This window comes from Phyllobates terribilis, unplaced genomic scaffold (assembly GCF_046119375.1).
Source record: "Phyllobates terribilis strain yellow unplaced genomic scaffold, ASM4611937v1 Scaffold_11__3_contigs__length_659146591, whole genome shotgun sequence".
Lineage (NCBI taxonomy): Eukaryota > Metazoa > Chordata > Amphibia > Anura > Dendrobatidae > Phyllobates > Phyllobates terribilis.
The window spans coordinates 208652517-208666530 of NW_027362771.1; the positions used below are offsets into that span (position 1 = coordinate 208652517).

The 14014-nt window shown below is 43.2% G+C and overlaps 1 protein-coding gene across 3 annotated transcripts in view; it reads left to right on the forward strand.

The window, feature by feature from the left end:
- Positions 1 to 11726, forward strand: part of LOC141165067 (contactin-1-like) — a 288068-nt gene extending 276342 nt beyond the window's left edge. For all 3 annotated transcript variants that reach the window (XM_073650711.1, XM_073650713.1, XM_073650712.1), the window contains 3 exons: positions 9737 to 9846; positions 10393 to 10549; positions 11263 to 11726. In XM_073650711.1, the coding sequence (XP_073506812.1) occupies positions 9737 to 9846; positions 10393 to 10549; positions 11263 to 11342 (347 nt within the window). In that variant the 3' untranslated portion in view covers positions 11343 to 11726. The remainder of the gene's footprint in view (positions 1 to 9736; positions 9847 to 10392; positions 10550 to 11262) is intronic.
- The last annotated feature ends 2288 nt before the right edge of the window (positions 11727 to 14014 follow it).

A 14014-nucleotide genomic window follows, 5' to 3' on the forward strand; every position in this document is an offset into this window, starting at 1 on the left:
GAGAGGACAGAGGAAGGAAGCATGATTGTTACCTCGCCACCAACACAACAGGGACTTGGTGCTCCTGGATGCGCAACACACATGAGTGCCTTCTTGCTGCACTACCTGCAACATGACCCTCGAATTGTGAGAATTAGAAATAATCCTGACTACTGGGTTGCCACACTGTTAGATCCCCGGTACAAAAGTAAATTTGCAGAAATTATTCCTGCCATAGAAAGGGATGCACGCATGCAGGAGTATCAGCAGAGACTGTTGCAGAATCTTACATGTGCTTTTCCACAAAACACCAGTGGTGCACGTAGTGAATCTCACAGTTCCAACTTGCCAACCGTGGGACCGTCAAGTGTTCAGCACTCAAACCGTAACAGAAACACAGTATCTGCTGGTAACATCAATTTTGCGGAATCATTTCACCACTTTTTTAGCCCATCCTTTGCAAGGCCACAGGAGACAAGAAGTCTGACACATAGTCAACGCCTAGAGACAATGGTACAGGAGTATCTCCAAGTAAACATTGAAGCCATGACTGAGTCACTGGACCCTTGCTCTTTTTGGGCTTCCAATCTGGATAAATGGCCGGAGCTAGCCACTTACGCCTTGGAGATCTTGTCATGCCCCGCAGCCAGCGTTCTGTCTGAACGTGTGTTCAGCGCTGCTGGTGGTGTGCTGACAGATAAGCGCACGCGGCTCTCCACTGATAATGTAGACTGACTCACGTTCATAAAGATGAACAAATCATGGATCCGAAACGACTTTTATACCCCTGTGTCATCCTGGGGAGAGTAAAAGCTTGATGATTGGTTAAAATCACCCTACCAACCGTTTTAAGCTTTCAAATTACTAATCATGTTTATCTGTATCTTGACTGGAAAATAATTTGGGCTTTGTAGCAGTGTGCAGCACTGATCCTATTAGCCCATCTATACTAAGCTCCACCAGATTTAAAATTAATAATAATTTTTAGGTGCATCTAGCCCGGAAAATAATTTTGGGGCTCCGAGATGCGCAAGACACATAAGTGCCTTCTTGCTGCACTACCTGCAACATGACCCTCATATTGTCAGAATTCGAAGTAATCATGACTACTGGGTTGCCACACTCTTAGATCCCCCAAACTTTTCGATCAACCTTTTCATTTTAATAAAGACCAAAAAAATGGTCATTTTTGAAATTATAAGCATTAGCAGGTTATTAGAAACTGAAATCAAACAGTTTTCAACTCAAAACTTTATTCTAGGTGATGTTACATTTTCACATAGGACCCCTTGTTCGAAAGGAGCTTCTGAACTCTCTCATCCATTGAATTTGTCAGGTTTTGGATGGTTTCTGCTTCCATTGTTTTGCATGAGGACAGAATACCCTCCCAGAGCTGTTGCTTAGATGTGAACTGCCTCCCGCCATCATAGACACTCCTTTTGATGATGCTCCAGAGGTTCTGAATGGGGTAGAGGTCAGGGGAGCATGGGGTCACACCATAAGTTTGTCCCCTTTTATGCCCATATCAGCCAGAGATGCAGATGGTTTATGTGCAGCATGAGATGTTGCATTATCATGCAAAAAAATGCTCTTGCTGTGAAATACATGGTTCTTCTTCTTGAACCATGGCAGGAAGTGCTGTTTGAGAAAATCCACATACATTATGGAGTTCATCTTTAGCGCCTTCAGGGATCCTAAAGGGGCCGACAATCTCTCTCCCCATGATTCCAGCCCAAAACATTACTCCACCTCCTCCTTGTTGGCGCTGTAGCCGTGTTTGCGTGGGGTGTCCATCAACCAGCCATCCTCCACTCCATCCATCTGGACCATCGAGCGCTGCACGGCACTCATCCGTGAACAAAACAGTTTTGAAATCAGTCTTCATGTAATGTTTGGCCCACTGGAGCCGTTTCTGCTTGTGTGAAGTGGATAGAGGAGGTCGACCGGATGGCATATGCACAGCTGCAAACCTCTGAAGGACCCTGCATCTTGTTGTTCGGGGGACGTTGGAGGCACCAGCAGCTTCAAAAACTTGTCTGCTGCTATGACGAGGCTTTTTTGCCGCTGCTCTTTTAACCTGACGTAAATTGCCTGTAGGAAAGAGTCCTCAATTTGCCCTTATCAGCACGCACACGTGTGTACTGTGAATCAGCTACATACTTCTTGATTGCCAAGACACTTCATCCTGATCATCGCACAATGTTAATTGTAGTCATGCCTTGACCTAAACACTCCACAATTTGTTGCTTCTCAGCAGCCGACACATCCTTTTTCTTTCCCATTTGGGCAGAAAATGTAGGCTGCTTAATAATGTGAGACAGCCTTCTTAAGTAGTCTTGCCTTTCATTGGACACACCTGCCAAACTAATTAGCACAGGTGTCTGCAATTGCTTACAGTGATATAAAGAGCCCTGACACACATCACCATCAATGAGTTTAACTGACAAACAAACAAATTCTTCCCTTATCACTCCTAAACACTTTTTGCATAATAATTTGGAACACAGTGTACATGTGCTTTTCCACAAAACACCAGTGGTTCACGTAGTGAATCTTACAGTTCTAACTTGCCAACCGTGGTCTGTATGGAGTTGTTCAATAAAGGGCCCAAAATTAAGATAACATAGATGGGAGAGGTCTCTATGAATAGGAATTCCTAAGTATTTGATACCCTGTGAGGGCCAGGCAAAGGGAAAGTTGGACTGGATGGAATCCTATATGGATTTGGGGAGGGAGACATCGAGGGCCTCAGACTTCGCTGCATTGATTTTAAAATTTGACCATGTAACAAAGTGATCTATTTCAGCCATAACAGCATGGATGGATATATGTGATTGAGTGATATATACTAGTACATCATCAGCAAATAGAGAGCACTTGTACTCGGTGCCTCCCACCTCAATCCACCTAATATTGGGGTTATGGCGAATTGATGAGAGCAGGTGCTCCGTCACTAGGATGTATAAGAGAGGGGACAGAGGACATCCCTGCCTTGTCCCATTGGTGATTGTGAAAGGTGATGAAAATGTTCTGATGCACCCCCTGGGCCTTGGGACACCCGGAGCCGGACCCTTTTTCGTGGATGCTGGTGGTTGTAGTCTTCGTGGCGGCGACCCGGTTCCGTGGCTCAGGGTGGTCAAACCAGTGGCGGAACTATTTATGTGGTTTTGATGTTTAAATGTCCGACTACGCCACCCGTGGATTGCGGTCAGAGTGAACCGCCGCTGCAGGGCAGACCGCTGAGGCTGGTGTTGTGGGTGCAGCAGAGCGTAGCATAACTCCCCACGGGAGGAGTATAGCCTCAGGGCAGTGTATGCGGAGGATGGGGGTGATGGTGCAGGGCAGCAGCAGTAACGACACGGAGTCAGTGATGCAGTCCAGGGCCTTTACTCACAGTTCTTATTATCCAGACCACGTCTGCAGGTAACGGCTGCCCACGTCGTACTGTGCTCACCAGGTGAGGGGCTCAGACAACTCCCAGATAACTTTGGAGCGCTTCACAGAACCCCCTTTGTGTGTCCTTTGTCTGGCCTTTCTTACCAACCCTTCTGTCCGGCTGCCTCGGGCCTCCTCTTGGTAAACTTGGCGCCAGTTTCCCTGACCCTATGTGCTGCCCTCCTAGCGGGTGTAGCGAGGGGCTGCGCCACATAAAATGTCACAGCCTCCGGTTTCTAGCTGAGGGTCGTTTCCTGCCTCCACTAGTTTCGGGGACCGGTCTCCCCCTTTGGCCTGACCCCTCCATGCAGGTGGATTCGGGCGTGCGGTGGCGACTCGCCCGTCCGCACCCCTGGGATCCCTTTGTTCCTCGTTCCTGGAGCCTTCTTCGCTCCTCTTCCTTCCTTCTCCCTCTTCCAGGCCTGGGCCTCTGTTACTAGGCCCGCCTCCGGAGCAGAGCTCATGCAGAGCCCCTGCTCCCTGCCACTTCTGCTCAGACTTCTCTGCACTGAACTAAGATGGTGCCCACCTTTTATACTCCCTTCTCAATGCACCCAGGAACTGCTTCCTCCCTGCTCCTGCACTACAGGGTTCCCCTTCCTCAGTGTTCCCTCCCCCCACTCCAGCCAGGGACAGGGACTGTCGTGCCCATCTCAGGGGCATATTGGTCGCCCTGCCCCACGGCAATGTGGTGTAATGCATGCAGGTGTCAGGTCCTGATCCACACTCCATCCTTACCTGAGAGTGAGATATCACACCTCTGGGTGAGGTGCAATACCTCTGTAGCAACCGAGCCCTCAGGGTGCTACAGTTCCATTTATCTTCAGCCTAGGTGACGTATTGCAATACAGGGCCGTGATTTTGGCTATAAAGGGTCCCCTAGACCCCTACCCCAAGCTTTTTAAGAGAATCATATATGGCGTGCCAGGAGACTCTATGGAATGCTTTCTCAGCATCCAACGAGAGTATCTAATTACAAATTTTTAACTGCATCTAGCCCAGGAAATACTTTGTGCCTAGTAGCAGTGTCTGCTAGTCAGCGGATTATCCCGGCTGTTAAGCAAGCTACACCACCTGTAGTTTGGACACTTAATTTTTTCAAAGGAAATGCTTCGGGACCACGGGATACTCAGTGAAGAGCATCAGGAGGCACCCCAAGGCATAGGGGCTGGGACTGGCAGTAGGATGCCTTGCGGTGGACAGCCGAGCTCGATCCTTATAAAAGCTTTTTAACTGCAGCAGCTTTAGTGGACGCTACTGGAGCTGGAATTACTGCGGCTGCTGGCATGAGACTTGCCCTCCAATAGATCCTTGTAAATGGATTTAAAGTGTATTCATTCAAATTAGAGAGACAATTTAAATTAAAAAGCTTAGAGCTGCCTCCACCACAGGGGGGCTCGCTCGACCCACCAGCGGACAGGCACCAGTATTGGGAGAGGGGGGCTGGCCGTCAGGGTTCACCGCGGCTCTGGCACAAACCCGGCGACACGGAGGTGGCACGGGCAGGAGCGGACTGAACGAGGGGGGCTGGCCGTCAGGGTTCACCGCGGCTCTGGCACAAACCCGGCGACACGGAGGTGGCACGGGCAGGAGCGGACTGAACGTGTCGGCTTCTCACTTTTTGGATTTTAGAAGGGCATGACATGCCTATATCTGTGTCTCCCCCTCCTTTTTCTCCTCCACCACTTTTCTTTTCTCATCACTATATGTACTTGTCACTTTTCCATGTGTTAGTTGTGTCTTCTGAGCAGTTTGTCAGCTTTTGGACACCTTTGAAGGTGTTTTCTATGTGTTTCTATGTGTTTTTGTTTGCCTGCCATTGGTTTTAACGGTGTTCGAAGGTGTTCGACGAACAGTTCGACGAACAGTTCGGCGAACACACGGGTGTTCGACGAACCGAACCGAACTCGAACACTACGGGGGTGGCTCAACACTAGTCATTAGTCTTGAGCGCAAGTGCTCGCTACTTGAGTTTGCATCGGGTACTCAGGTATGCACCATGTACTGCGTGTGCTCGAGTGACATGCTCGAGTCCCTGCCCCGCATGTTTCACGGTTATTAGACACCCAAAAAAAAACGTGCATGGCAGGCAATCCCCGCAAAGTTTTTTGGGCCGCGAGGCATATGGGGCGGAGACTCGAGCATGTCACTCAAATACCCAAGATACTTAATGCATATCAGAGCATCCGATGCAAACTCAAGTAGCGAGCACTTGTGCTCAACACTAGTCACCATATCGTCATCTTTTTTTCTTACTTTTGAAAAAAATCCCAACCCCATCACAACCCTAACCTCAAACCCAGCCCTAACCCTAGCCCTAACCCTAGCCCAACCCTAACCCGAGAGTTTATTTTTTACGCCGTTCCTCGTGCGGTATAAGTGATTAGACGACTTTATTCTTCGGGTCGGTGCGATTACAGTGATACCAGAATCATATCGGTTTTTTATGATTGACAGCTGTCACACACTAAAAGACGCATTTTTTGTAAAATCTAGTTTTTGCATCGCCATATTTTGAGAGCTATAATTTTTCCAGATTTTGGCAGACAGTCATGTGACGGCTTGTTTTTTGTGGGATGAGTTGACGTTGTTATTGGTGCCATTTTCAGGCACGTGACATTTTTTGATCGCTTTCTATTCCGATTTTTGGGAGGCAGAATAAACAAAAACCAACAATTCAGGAATTGTTTCTTTTGTTTTTTTTTATTCTGTTCCGCGTGTGGTAAAATTGATAAGGCAGCTTTATTCTTCGGGTCAGTACATTTACAGCGGTACCACATTTATATCGTTTTTCTATGTTTTGCACTTTTACATAATAAAAGCAATTTTATAGAAAAAAAATATTTTTTAGCATAGCTTTATTCTGAGAGCTATAAGTTTTTTATTTTTTGGCTGATGGAGCTGTATGGCAGCTTGTTTTTTGCGGGACGAGATGACATTTTCAGCGGTACCATTTTTATTTATATTTGTCTTTTTGATCGCGTGTTATTCCATTTTTTGTTTGGCCGTATGATGATAAAGCATTGTTTTTTGCTTCGTTTTTTATTTTTTACCGTGTTCACTGAAGGGGTTAACTAGTGGGACAGTTTTATAGGTCAGGTTGTTTCGGACGCAGCAATACCAAATATGTGTACTTTTATAGGTTTTTTTTTTTTAATAATAATATTTATTGATGAGTACATTATATTTTTATTTTTGGTGGATTATTTTTTTTAAAATATTTTTACTATTTTTTTTTTTTTCACTTTCTGACAGTTTTTACACTTTTTTACTCTGTCCCACTCTGGGACTTTCACTTTTTTTATTCTGATCGCCTGCATGGCACAGGAATGCAGCACCATCCCTGTGCCATGCAGGCTGTCAGCGCTGGACAGGGAGAAGATAGTTTGGAGATGCACTGCGCATGTCCAAACAATCTTCCTGTTGTCTGGTGACCCGGATGTTGTCATGACGACATCGGGTTGTCATGGCAACATCCTGGAAGCCACGGCAGACAGCGCTGGAGGCCGGAAGAGGAGGTGAGTATCTGCGATCACCTCCCCTTGCCACCGCAATGCTGCGATCGACTTCGATCACAGGATGGCGGGGGTTAATGTGCTGGGAGTGGTTCAGGACCGCTCCCTGCACATAGTACCTGGTGTCAGCTGTGACAATCAGCTGACACCCGGTGGCGATCACGCCCACACAGCCTGTGTGCGCGCGCGATCGCGATGACGTACTAATACGGGTCTGGCTCTTAAGTCCCAGGGCACAGACGCGTATTAGTACGTCTAATGTTGTTAAGGGGTTAAAGTGGTTGTCTGAAGCCTAAGCGAATTTAATATGATTCTATATGTATTTAATGTAAACAACTAGGAACTTTTCTATAATGCTTAAAGGGGTTTTCCCATGAACAAAAGTTAATTTTAATCAATAGATCTTCGAATGATAATAAGTTCCACAATTGAATATATTTAACTAAAATATTCCTGTGCTGATATAATCTTATAAATGTGCCCCTGCTGTGTACTGTGTAATGGCTGTGTCTGACCGTACAGGAACATGGTTTGATCATACCACATCTCCTGGGAAGGGGAGGAAGCAAAAGAGAGTATACAGACATTACAGCACGGGATCACAGCTGATTCTTTCTTTGAAGTAAAAGAAAACATTGTTTAAAAACAGGCAGTGAAATGTTTTACCTCACAAAAAGAATCAGCTGTGATCCCATACTGTAATGTCTGTATATTCTTTTGCTTCCTCCCCTGCCCAGGAGAAGTGGTATGATCAGACCATGTTCCGTACACGGTCAGACACAACCATTACACAGTACACAGCAGGGGCACATTTATAAGATTATCTCACAGCACAGGGACATTTTTTATTAACACAACCAATTATGCAAGTTATTCTTATTCCAAGATCTATTGATTAAAATAAACTTTCGTTTGTGGGAAAACCCCTTTAAATGAAAAAAATACCTCTACATTTCCCTTTCTACTCTTACTTTCTATCAGTGTTTTTTTTTCTTAGATATGATGAAGTTTCCTTTAAGTTTTCCAGCACTCATGGAGGCCTCTCAAACAAGACGTCTTCAGGGGACTGGCGCTGTGGGCACTTTTGCAACTGCCCTGAAAAAGATCATCATCAGGGACAACCCTTTCAGCGATTAAGATATTCTCTTCTATACTGAGCATGCACCTTCTGTTAACACAGATGCATGTTCAGAATGCTGCCTCTGGTTGCCATTGTGTTACTTTCATTGTGCACTGATAGTTCGTTCCCTTGCCAGTTCTGAAGAGAAGTGACAAGCCAGCAAAAACTGTTGCCTTCTTATCATTTCTCTTTGTTGTCGGCTTGTGAGTGCACTATTAGTGTTTATTGAAAGTAATACAGCTGGCTTGTCACTTCCCTTTATAACCAGCACTGTAGCACACTATGAATGTGCTTTAAAAATAATACAGCCAGCTTTTCACTTCTCTTTCTGTCAAGGGAGCGCACTGTCAGTGTGCAATGAAAGTAACAGAACCGACAAATACTCATTATTGCAGATAATAATTCAGTCCCTAAAAGAGTCATCCCTGATAACAAAATGTTTCTGGGTGGGGACAGCAGCAGTGGTAGTGACTGCAGTAAAAACACTCTGATGACTCCTCATTTGAGAGTCCCCAATGCTTGCTGGATGACTAAATGAAACATCATAAGATGTAAGAAAAAAAGGCCAGATAGAAAGTTGGTGCAGAGGGAAGAGTAAGAATTTTTTAACAGAAGTATATCAGAAAAATGCTTGTTTTTTATATCAAAGGGAATGTGTCACCCCCCTGGGCGATATCAGACCTCTACTATGGGCATACAGGTGATAGAAAAGTAAATCTATACTTACCTGTATGGCCCATAGCAGAGGTATGATTGCAGAGAAATCTGGTTTTATAAAGTCTGTTTTCCAGAGGCTTGGCATCCGGGGGATGTCAAGCAAACCCCTCCTATCTGCTTACTATTCCCCTAAATCGCCGCCTCTGTGCTAAATTACCATATTTGCTCCCTCCCCTGCATGTCACAGGACCCTGTGACGTGTCCTGCTCTACTTCCCATCCCGCGCATGTGCAAAGCGCCGTTCCCATGGTGCGCAATTTGTTCCCCTCCGACCCCGTTTGGCTGCGTACTGCGCTGCAGCCTTGTATTGTGCAAGCGACGGTGAGTCACTGAGACTTCCGCTCCACTGTCAGTATGCTGCCAAACAGGGCTGGAGGAAAAAAAGCGCGCTCCATGGGAGTGGCGCTTTGCGCATGCGCGGGATGGAGGGCAGAGAAGGGCGCGTCACATACCCCTGTGACGTGCAGGAGGTGGGGGGGGGATATGGTAATTTAGCACAGAGGTAGCAATTTAGGGGAATAGTAAGCAGATAGGAGGGGTTTGCTTAGCGTCCCCCGGACTCCAAGCCTCTGGAAAACATACTTTGTAAAAACAGATTTCTCTGCAATCAGACCTCTGCTAGGGGCCATGCAGGTATAGATTTACTTTTCTATCACCTGTATGCCCATAGTAGAGGCCTGAAATGGCCCAGGGGGGTGACACATTACCTTTAAATGGATAGAGAATCATTAAATTAATTTAGATTTTTATCAACCCCTATAATGTATTCCAATGTAGGTATGTAGTTATATCAGTTATGCCAGCAACTAAACCAAACTGATATAACTACATACATTCCTGCATACATTCTTTGTATTACCAATTTACTCCACAATTATTTCTGCAAAACAATTTTAAGAACTTGTCAATATAAGCTAAGTTTTGATTTGTGTATTCAGATTTATAATATAACATAACATTCTTGTCTAAGCTCCCAGTCAGAAACCAATAATTACTGCTGTGAAGTCTGGATCGCAGTATATCATCACATGGGACCATGTAAAGCCATTGTACAATGAATCAAAAGTGCTAGGCTATAAAGTAAGTTTTGTCTATTTTTCTATTACTGATTTTTAATCACATCACTTATTTTCCTTATCTTATAATAATGGGGAAAGCATCTGTCTGTCTATCTATCTATCTCTATTTCATGTATGCATATCCCACACAGACTCAATGTTGAGATCAGGGCTCTGTGGGGGCCATATCATCACTTCCAGGACTCCTGATTTCATCATCTGTCTGGGATTACAGGAAGAGACAGAAGGATTTGCTTAAGACAACATCCACAAAAGATATGTGGTTAATTCTCCAGGATGTTTGGAACACTCTTCCTGCCGAGGTCCTTCAAAACCTGTGTGCAAGTGTACCTGGCAGAAATTATGCTTTTGTGATATTTTGAAGGCAAAGGGTGGTCACACCAAATATGGTTTGACATTTCTCTTTTATTTATTCAGTTTGGATTTTTTTTACCAATTAATATTAACACTTCTTTTTTAAAGCATTTTTACTTTGCAGTACTTTTCCTCACCTGCCTATAACTTTTGCACATTTTTAATATAATAGTTTTCATTTTTCTTCCTGCAGGTTCTTTACAAGCCAGTTGGACAACATGCAGGCACCTTGTATTCCACTGGAGACCATAGATTAGAAGTGCCAATACCTAGGGAAGGTGAATGTATTGTAGAGGTTCGAGCTCACAGTGAAGGTGGAGATGGAGCAGTTGCTTATATCAAACTTACTAGTAAGTGTTTCTCTTTGGCCTGCTAAGGAAGCATCTTATTTTGTTAATTGTATTGTAAAATGTGTTGTTACATTGCCCACTGAAAGTCTGTTGGAAGCCCAAAAAGTCCACCTCAGGCACTTGGCACTAGGCACTTCATCTAGAAAGTCCCAAAGAAATCTTGTCCTTCACCATTTAACTCCTATAAAGGGATATGCACTTACAACAGGGCCCTTTAGGTTGCATCCACAGGGCTACCTCTTGGCTGGAAGGGTGAGCCTGAGGCAAGGATGGTTACTCAAACTGGGTCAACATCAGGAAGATAAAACCAGTGACAGAGTCGCGAGACAGAAGGACAGATAAAAAAAAACAAAGTCAGACAATTCAGGATCAAAGTCAGGAGGGATGACATATCAGACAAGGTCAGGATCAAGCCGGATCAGAATAATAATATTAACAGGAATAGCACCAGAGATGAGGTAAATTAAGCACAATATCTGGCAACTGGACTAAGTAGGGTGTAGTGATGCCCCTTTGCCACATTAGGGAGCTGATTAATCTTGTTGAGTTGATGAACAGTACGCACGCCATTTCTGAGCCCATCAGAGTATTCTCTGGTATACCAATTGTATCTCATAGACTAGTTATAATGGTGTTTAATATTATGTTGTGCTACAAATGACCAATTTAGAAATAAAATCACTGATAATATTGTTTGCATTCTTGCATTACAGGTGACACGTCGGGGATGTTTCCCAGTATTATTGGAATATTACTGCCAACTTTTGGCCTCCTGGTGTACCTGGAATTCTGAATGTAGGTCTTTTTAGAACACCCTGAGTGCAGTGTACTCCTTTCACAACTCCGGAGGAAACCATTGTTTTATTACTACTGCGGAACCAACTTAAGCCATAAATGAGAAAATAAATACGAATGTATTACCCAGCAGATTATTATGAACTTTAAATAGAATTAAGGCATTCAGGAACTCCTCTGAGGAAATCATTTTCAAGGATGAGAGATCATTTTTAACTTGTTCCAATATGCCTTATGAAAACACTTTTGAAAGTCTCTGACAGTTGCATGATCAAGTGGGGCAAGTTACAGTGTTAAATTGCAAAAACTTAGACTGTACAGTGAAAGTAAAGCCACCATCCATAGGTGACAGAACTTAACAATAGCAAATTATGAAATATATTAGAGATTCAAATGTTGTATATGGTACGTGTAGAGTAACTACATCTGTCTGTACTATCTGTTTTGTGTGCTGCATATTTTTGATTGAGCCCTGTCAAGGCCTCTAGACATACAGTCAGATCAAAAACAGTCATTGTATTAGACAGAATTTCATTTCTACAACAAATGAATGTAGAGTCATAATGCTGAAAGTGACAATTAAACATTAGGACTCTGTAATGTACACATATCATTGATTCCTTGGAGGTGCAAACACGGGATGAAATGTTCCTATTAGCAGAGTGACCTATTTCCTGTACTAGAGAGTTTGCACTTGCAATAGATACGTCACACTGTAAATAGTGCAATAGATGGCCCACTTATGAATGTAAAGTATAAATAGCGTATAAAGCATACTTCATAAAGTACATAAATATTGCAAAGCATTAGTATGTAACATTAGACATGATGCAGAGCCATGATATAAACAAAATTAAAATATTTTTTAAAAATCAATACGCGAGCAGACATCCATGATTGATAATGAAATTGTATACAACATGTATATGGGAAAGATATACCACAGAAACGCCCGCATTATAGTGTCAATCTCAAAATGCTAGTATGCAGACATATGAGTGGAACTAACGAGGGCATCGCAATAGAACATAAAAAAGTTAGAAAAAAACTAAGCGACAACAGAACCCTGGATAAACAGAAAAAAATCTTTTTATTAAATACACATATAATAAAGTTACATAATACCATAGAGCTTAAAGGCACAAAGTGCCACATGTGTGAATAAAAGAAAGGAAAAAGACACCAAGAGTCCCCTCAATAATCCCATATAGTTAATAATTAAAGATGTATAGTACTAACATCAAAATTACAAAAGGTTGATTTGCATAACAACAGTAATATAAATTGAATAATAAATAGCCACAACCGGGAAACAATCATGTGAAGGGAACAAACTAAGAGATTCGTTCAAGCCCTTCGGATGGACCGTGTCTAATAGCCATATCCAACGGGCCTCCAATTGGGCCAAACGTTGGCTCATTTTACCGCCACGAGCAGTGGAGGGAAGTAGATCTATACCCCGAACTCTCAACCCAGAACTATCACAATTGTGATGAAGTTTAAAATGACGGGGAATGGTCCTGAGCGTGGAAACATCCGCGTGGCCAGCAGCAGACTGAATGCCCAGAACATGCTCACGAACTCGAATTTTGAGTTGGCGGGAGGTGAGTCCCACATAAATAAGGCCACAAGGGCAGGTGGCAAAATAAATCACATATCTCGACATACAATTAATGAACTTACGTATGTCATATGTCTTGGTATGAGATGAATTGAAAAATTGAGTGGCATGTGGTTGAGAGTTCGGGGTATAGATCTACTTCCCACCACTGCTCGTGGCGGTAAAATGAGCCAACGTTTGGCCCAATTGGAGGCCCGTTGGATATGGCTATTAGACACGGTCCATCCGAAGGGCTTGAACGAATCTCTTAGTTTTGTTCCCTTCATATGATTGTTTCCCGGTTGTGGCTATCTCCCCGCAAATACATTTGTGTCGCAATTTTTGTGTTATGTGTCGCTTATTTGTTTCACATTTTTAATTCATTTTTTAGATTTTTATTCATCTACTTACGTGGTCAACTCACTATGGTCTTCATTCTAGCCTCTTCTTCCGGTGCATGTTTTCTAATTGCTGCTTCTATGGTCATGTCCCCCTCGATGGACTCATCTCTCTGCGATTATTGCATGTTGTCCCTAAAAATGTTTTCTATGTGGCTATCTATTTTTTATGCTATCCTATTAGGATTTTTGTATATCATGGCCATGTTGTTTTCATTATTCAATTTATATTACTGTTGTTATGCAAATCAACCTTTTGTAATTTTGTAGGCTATTTGGTCCAAATTTTATGCTAATCTTGTCTGGTTCATGACATCTTTATATCGGCTTTTGATATTTTATACCTATGTAATTGCTATAATATCTATGAATGTCCGATTATAATACTTTACTATGTTTATTAATTGAGTGACATGTATTGGCTATTATATATTGGTGGCCCTCTTTTGGGCTTATTACCTTGTCCTTTACTATATTTGCATATTTATTGCTATGTTGCCTGGGCATCTATATAGTCTCATATTTCTAAGTATCTATTAGCTTTTGCCTATTCACATTGACCTTGCTTAGTTTATTTAGGTTTCAATTGCTGCTTATTAAGTGTAGGCTCTGCTATTTAGCATTCCTATAGGGTTACCTATATCTTTCTGGGTTGCCTGGCGACCATGAACG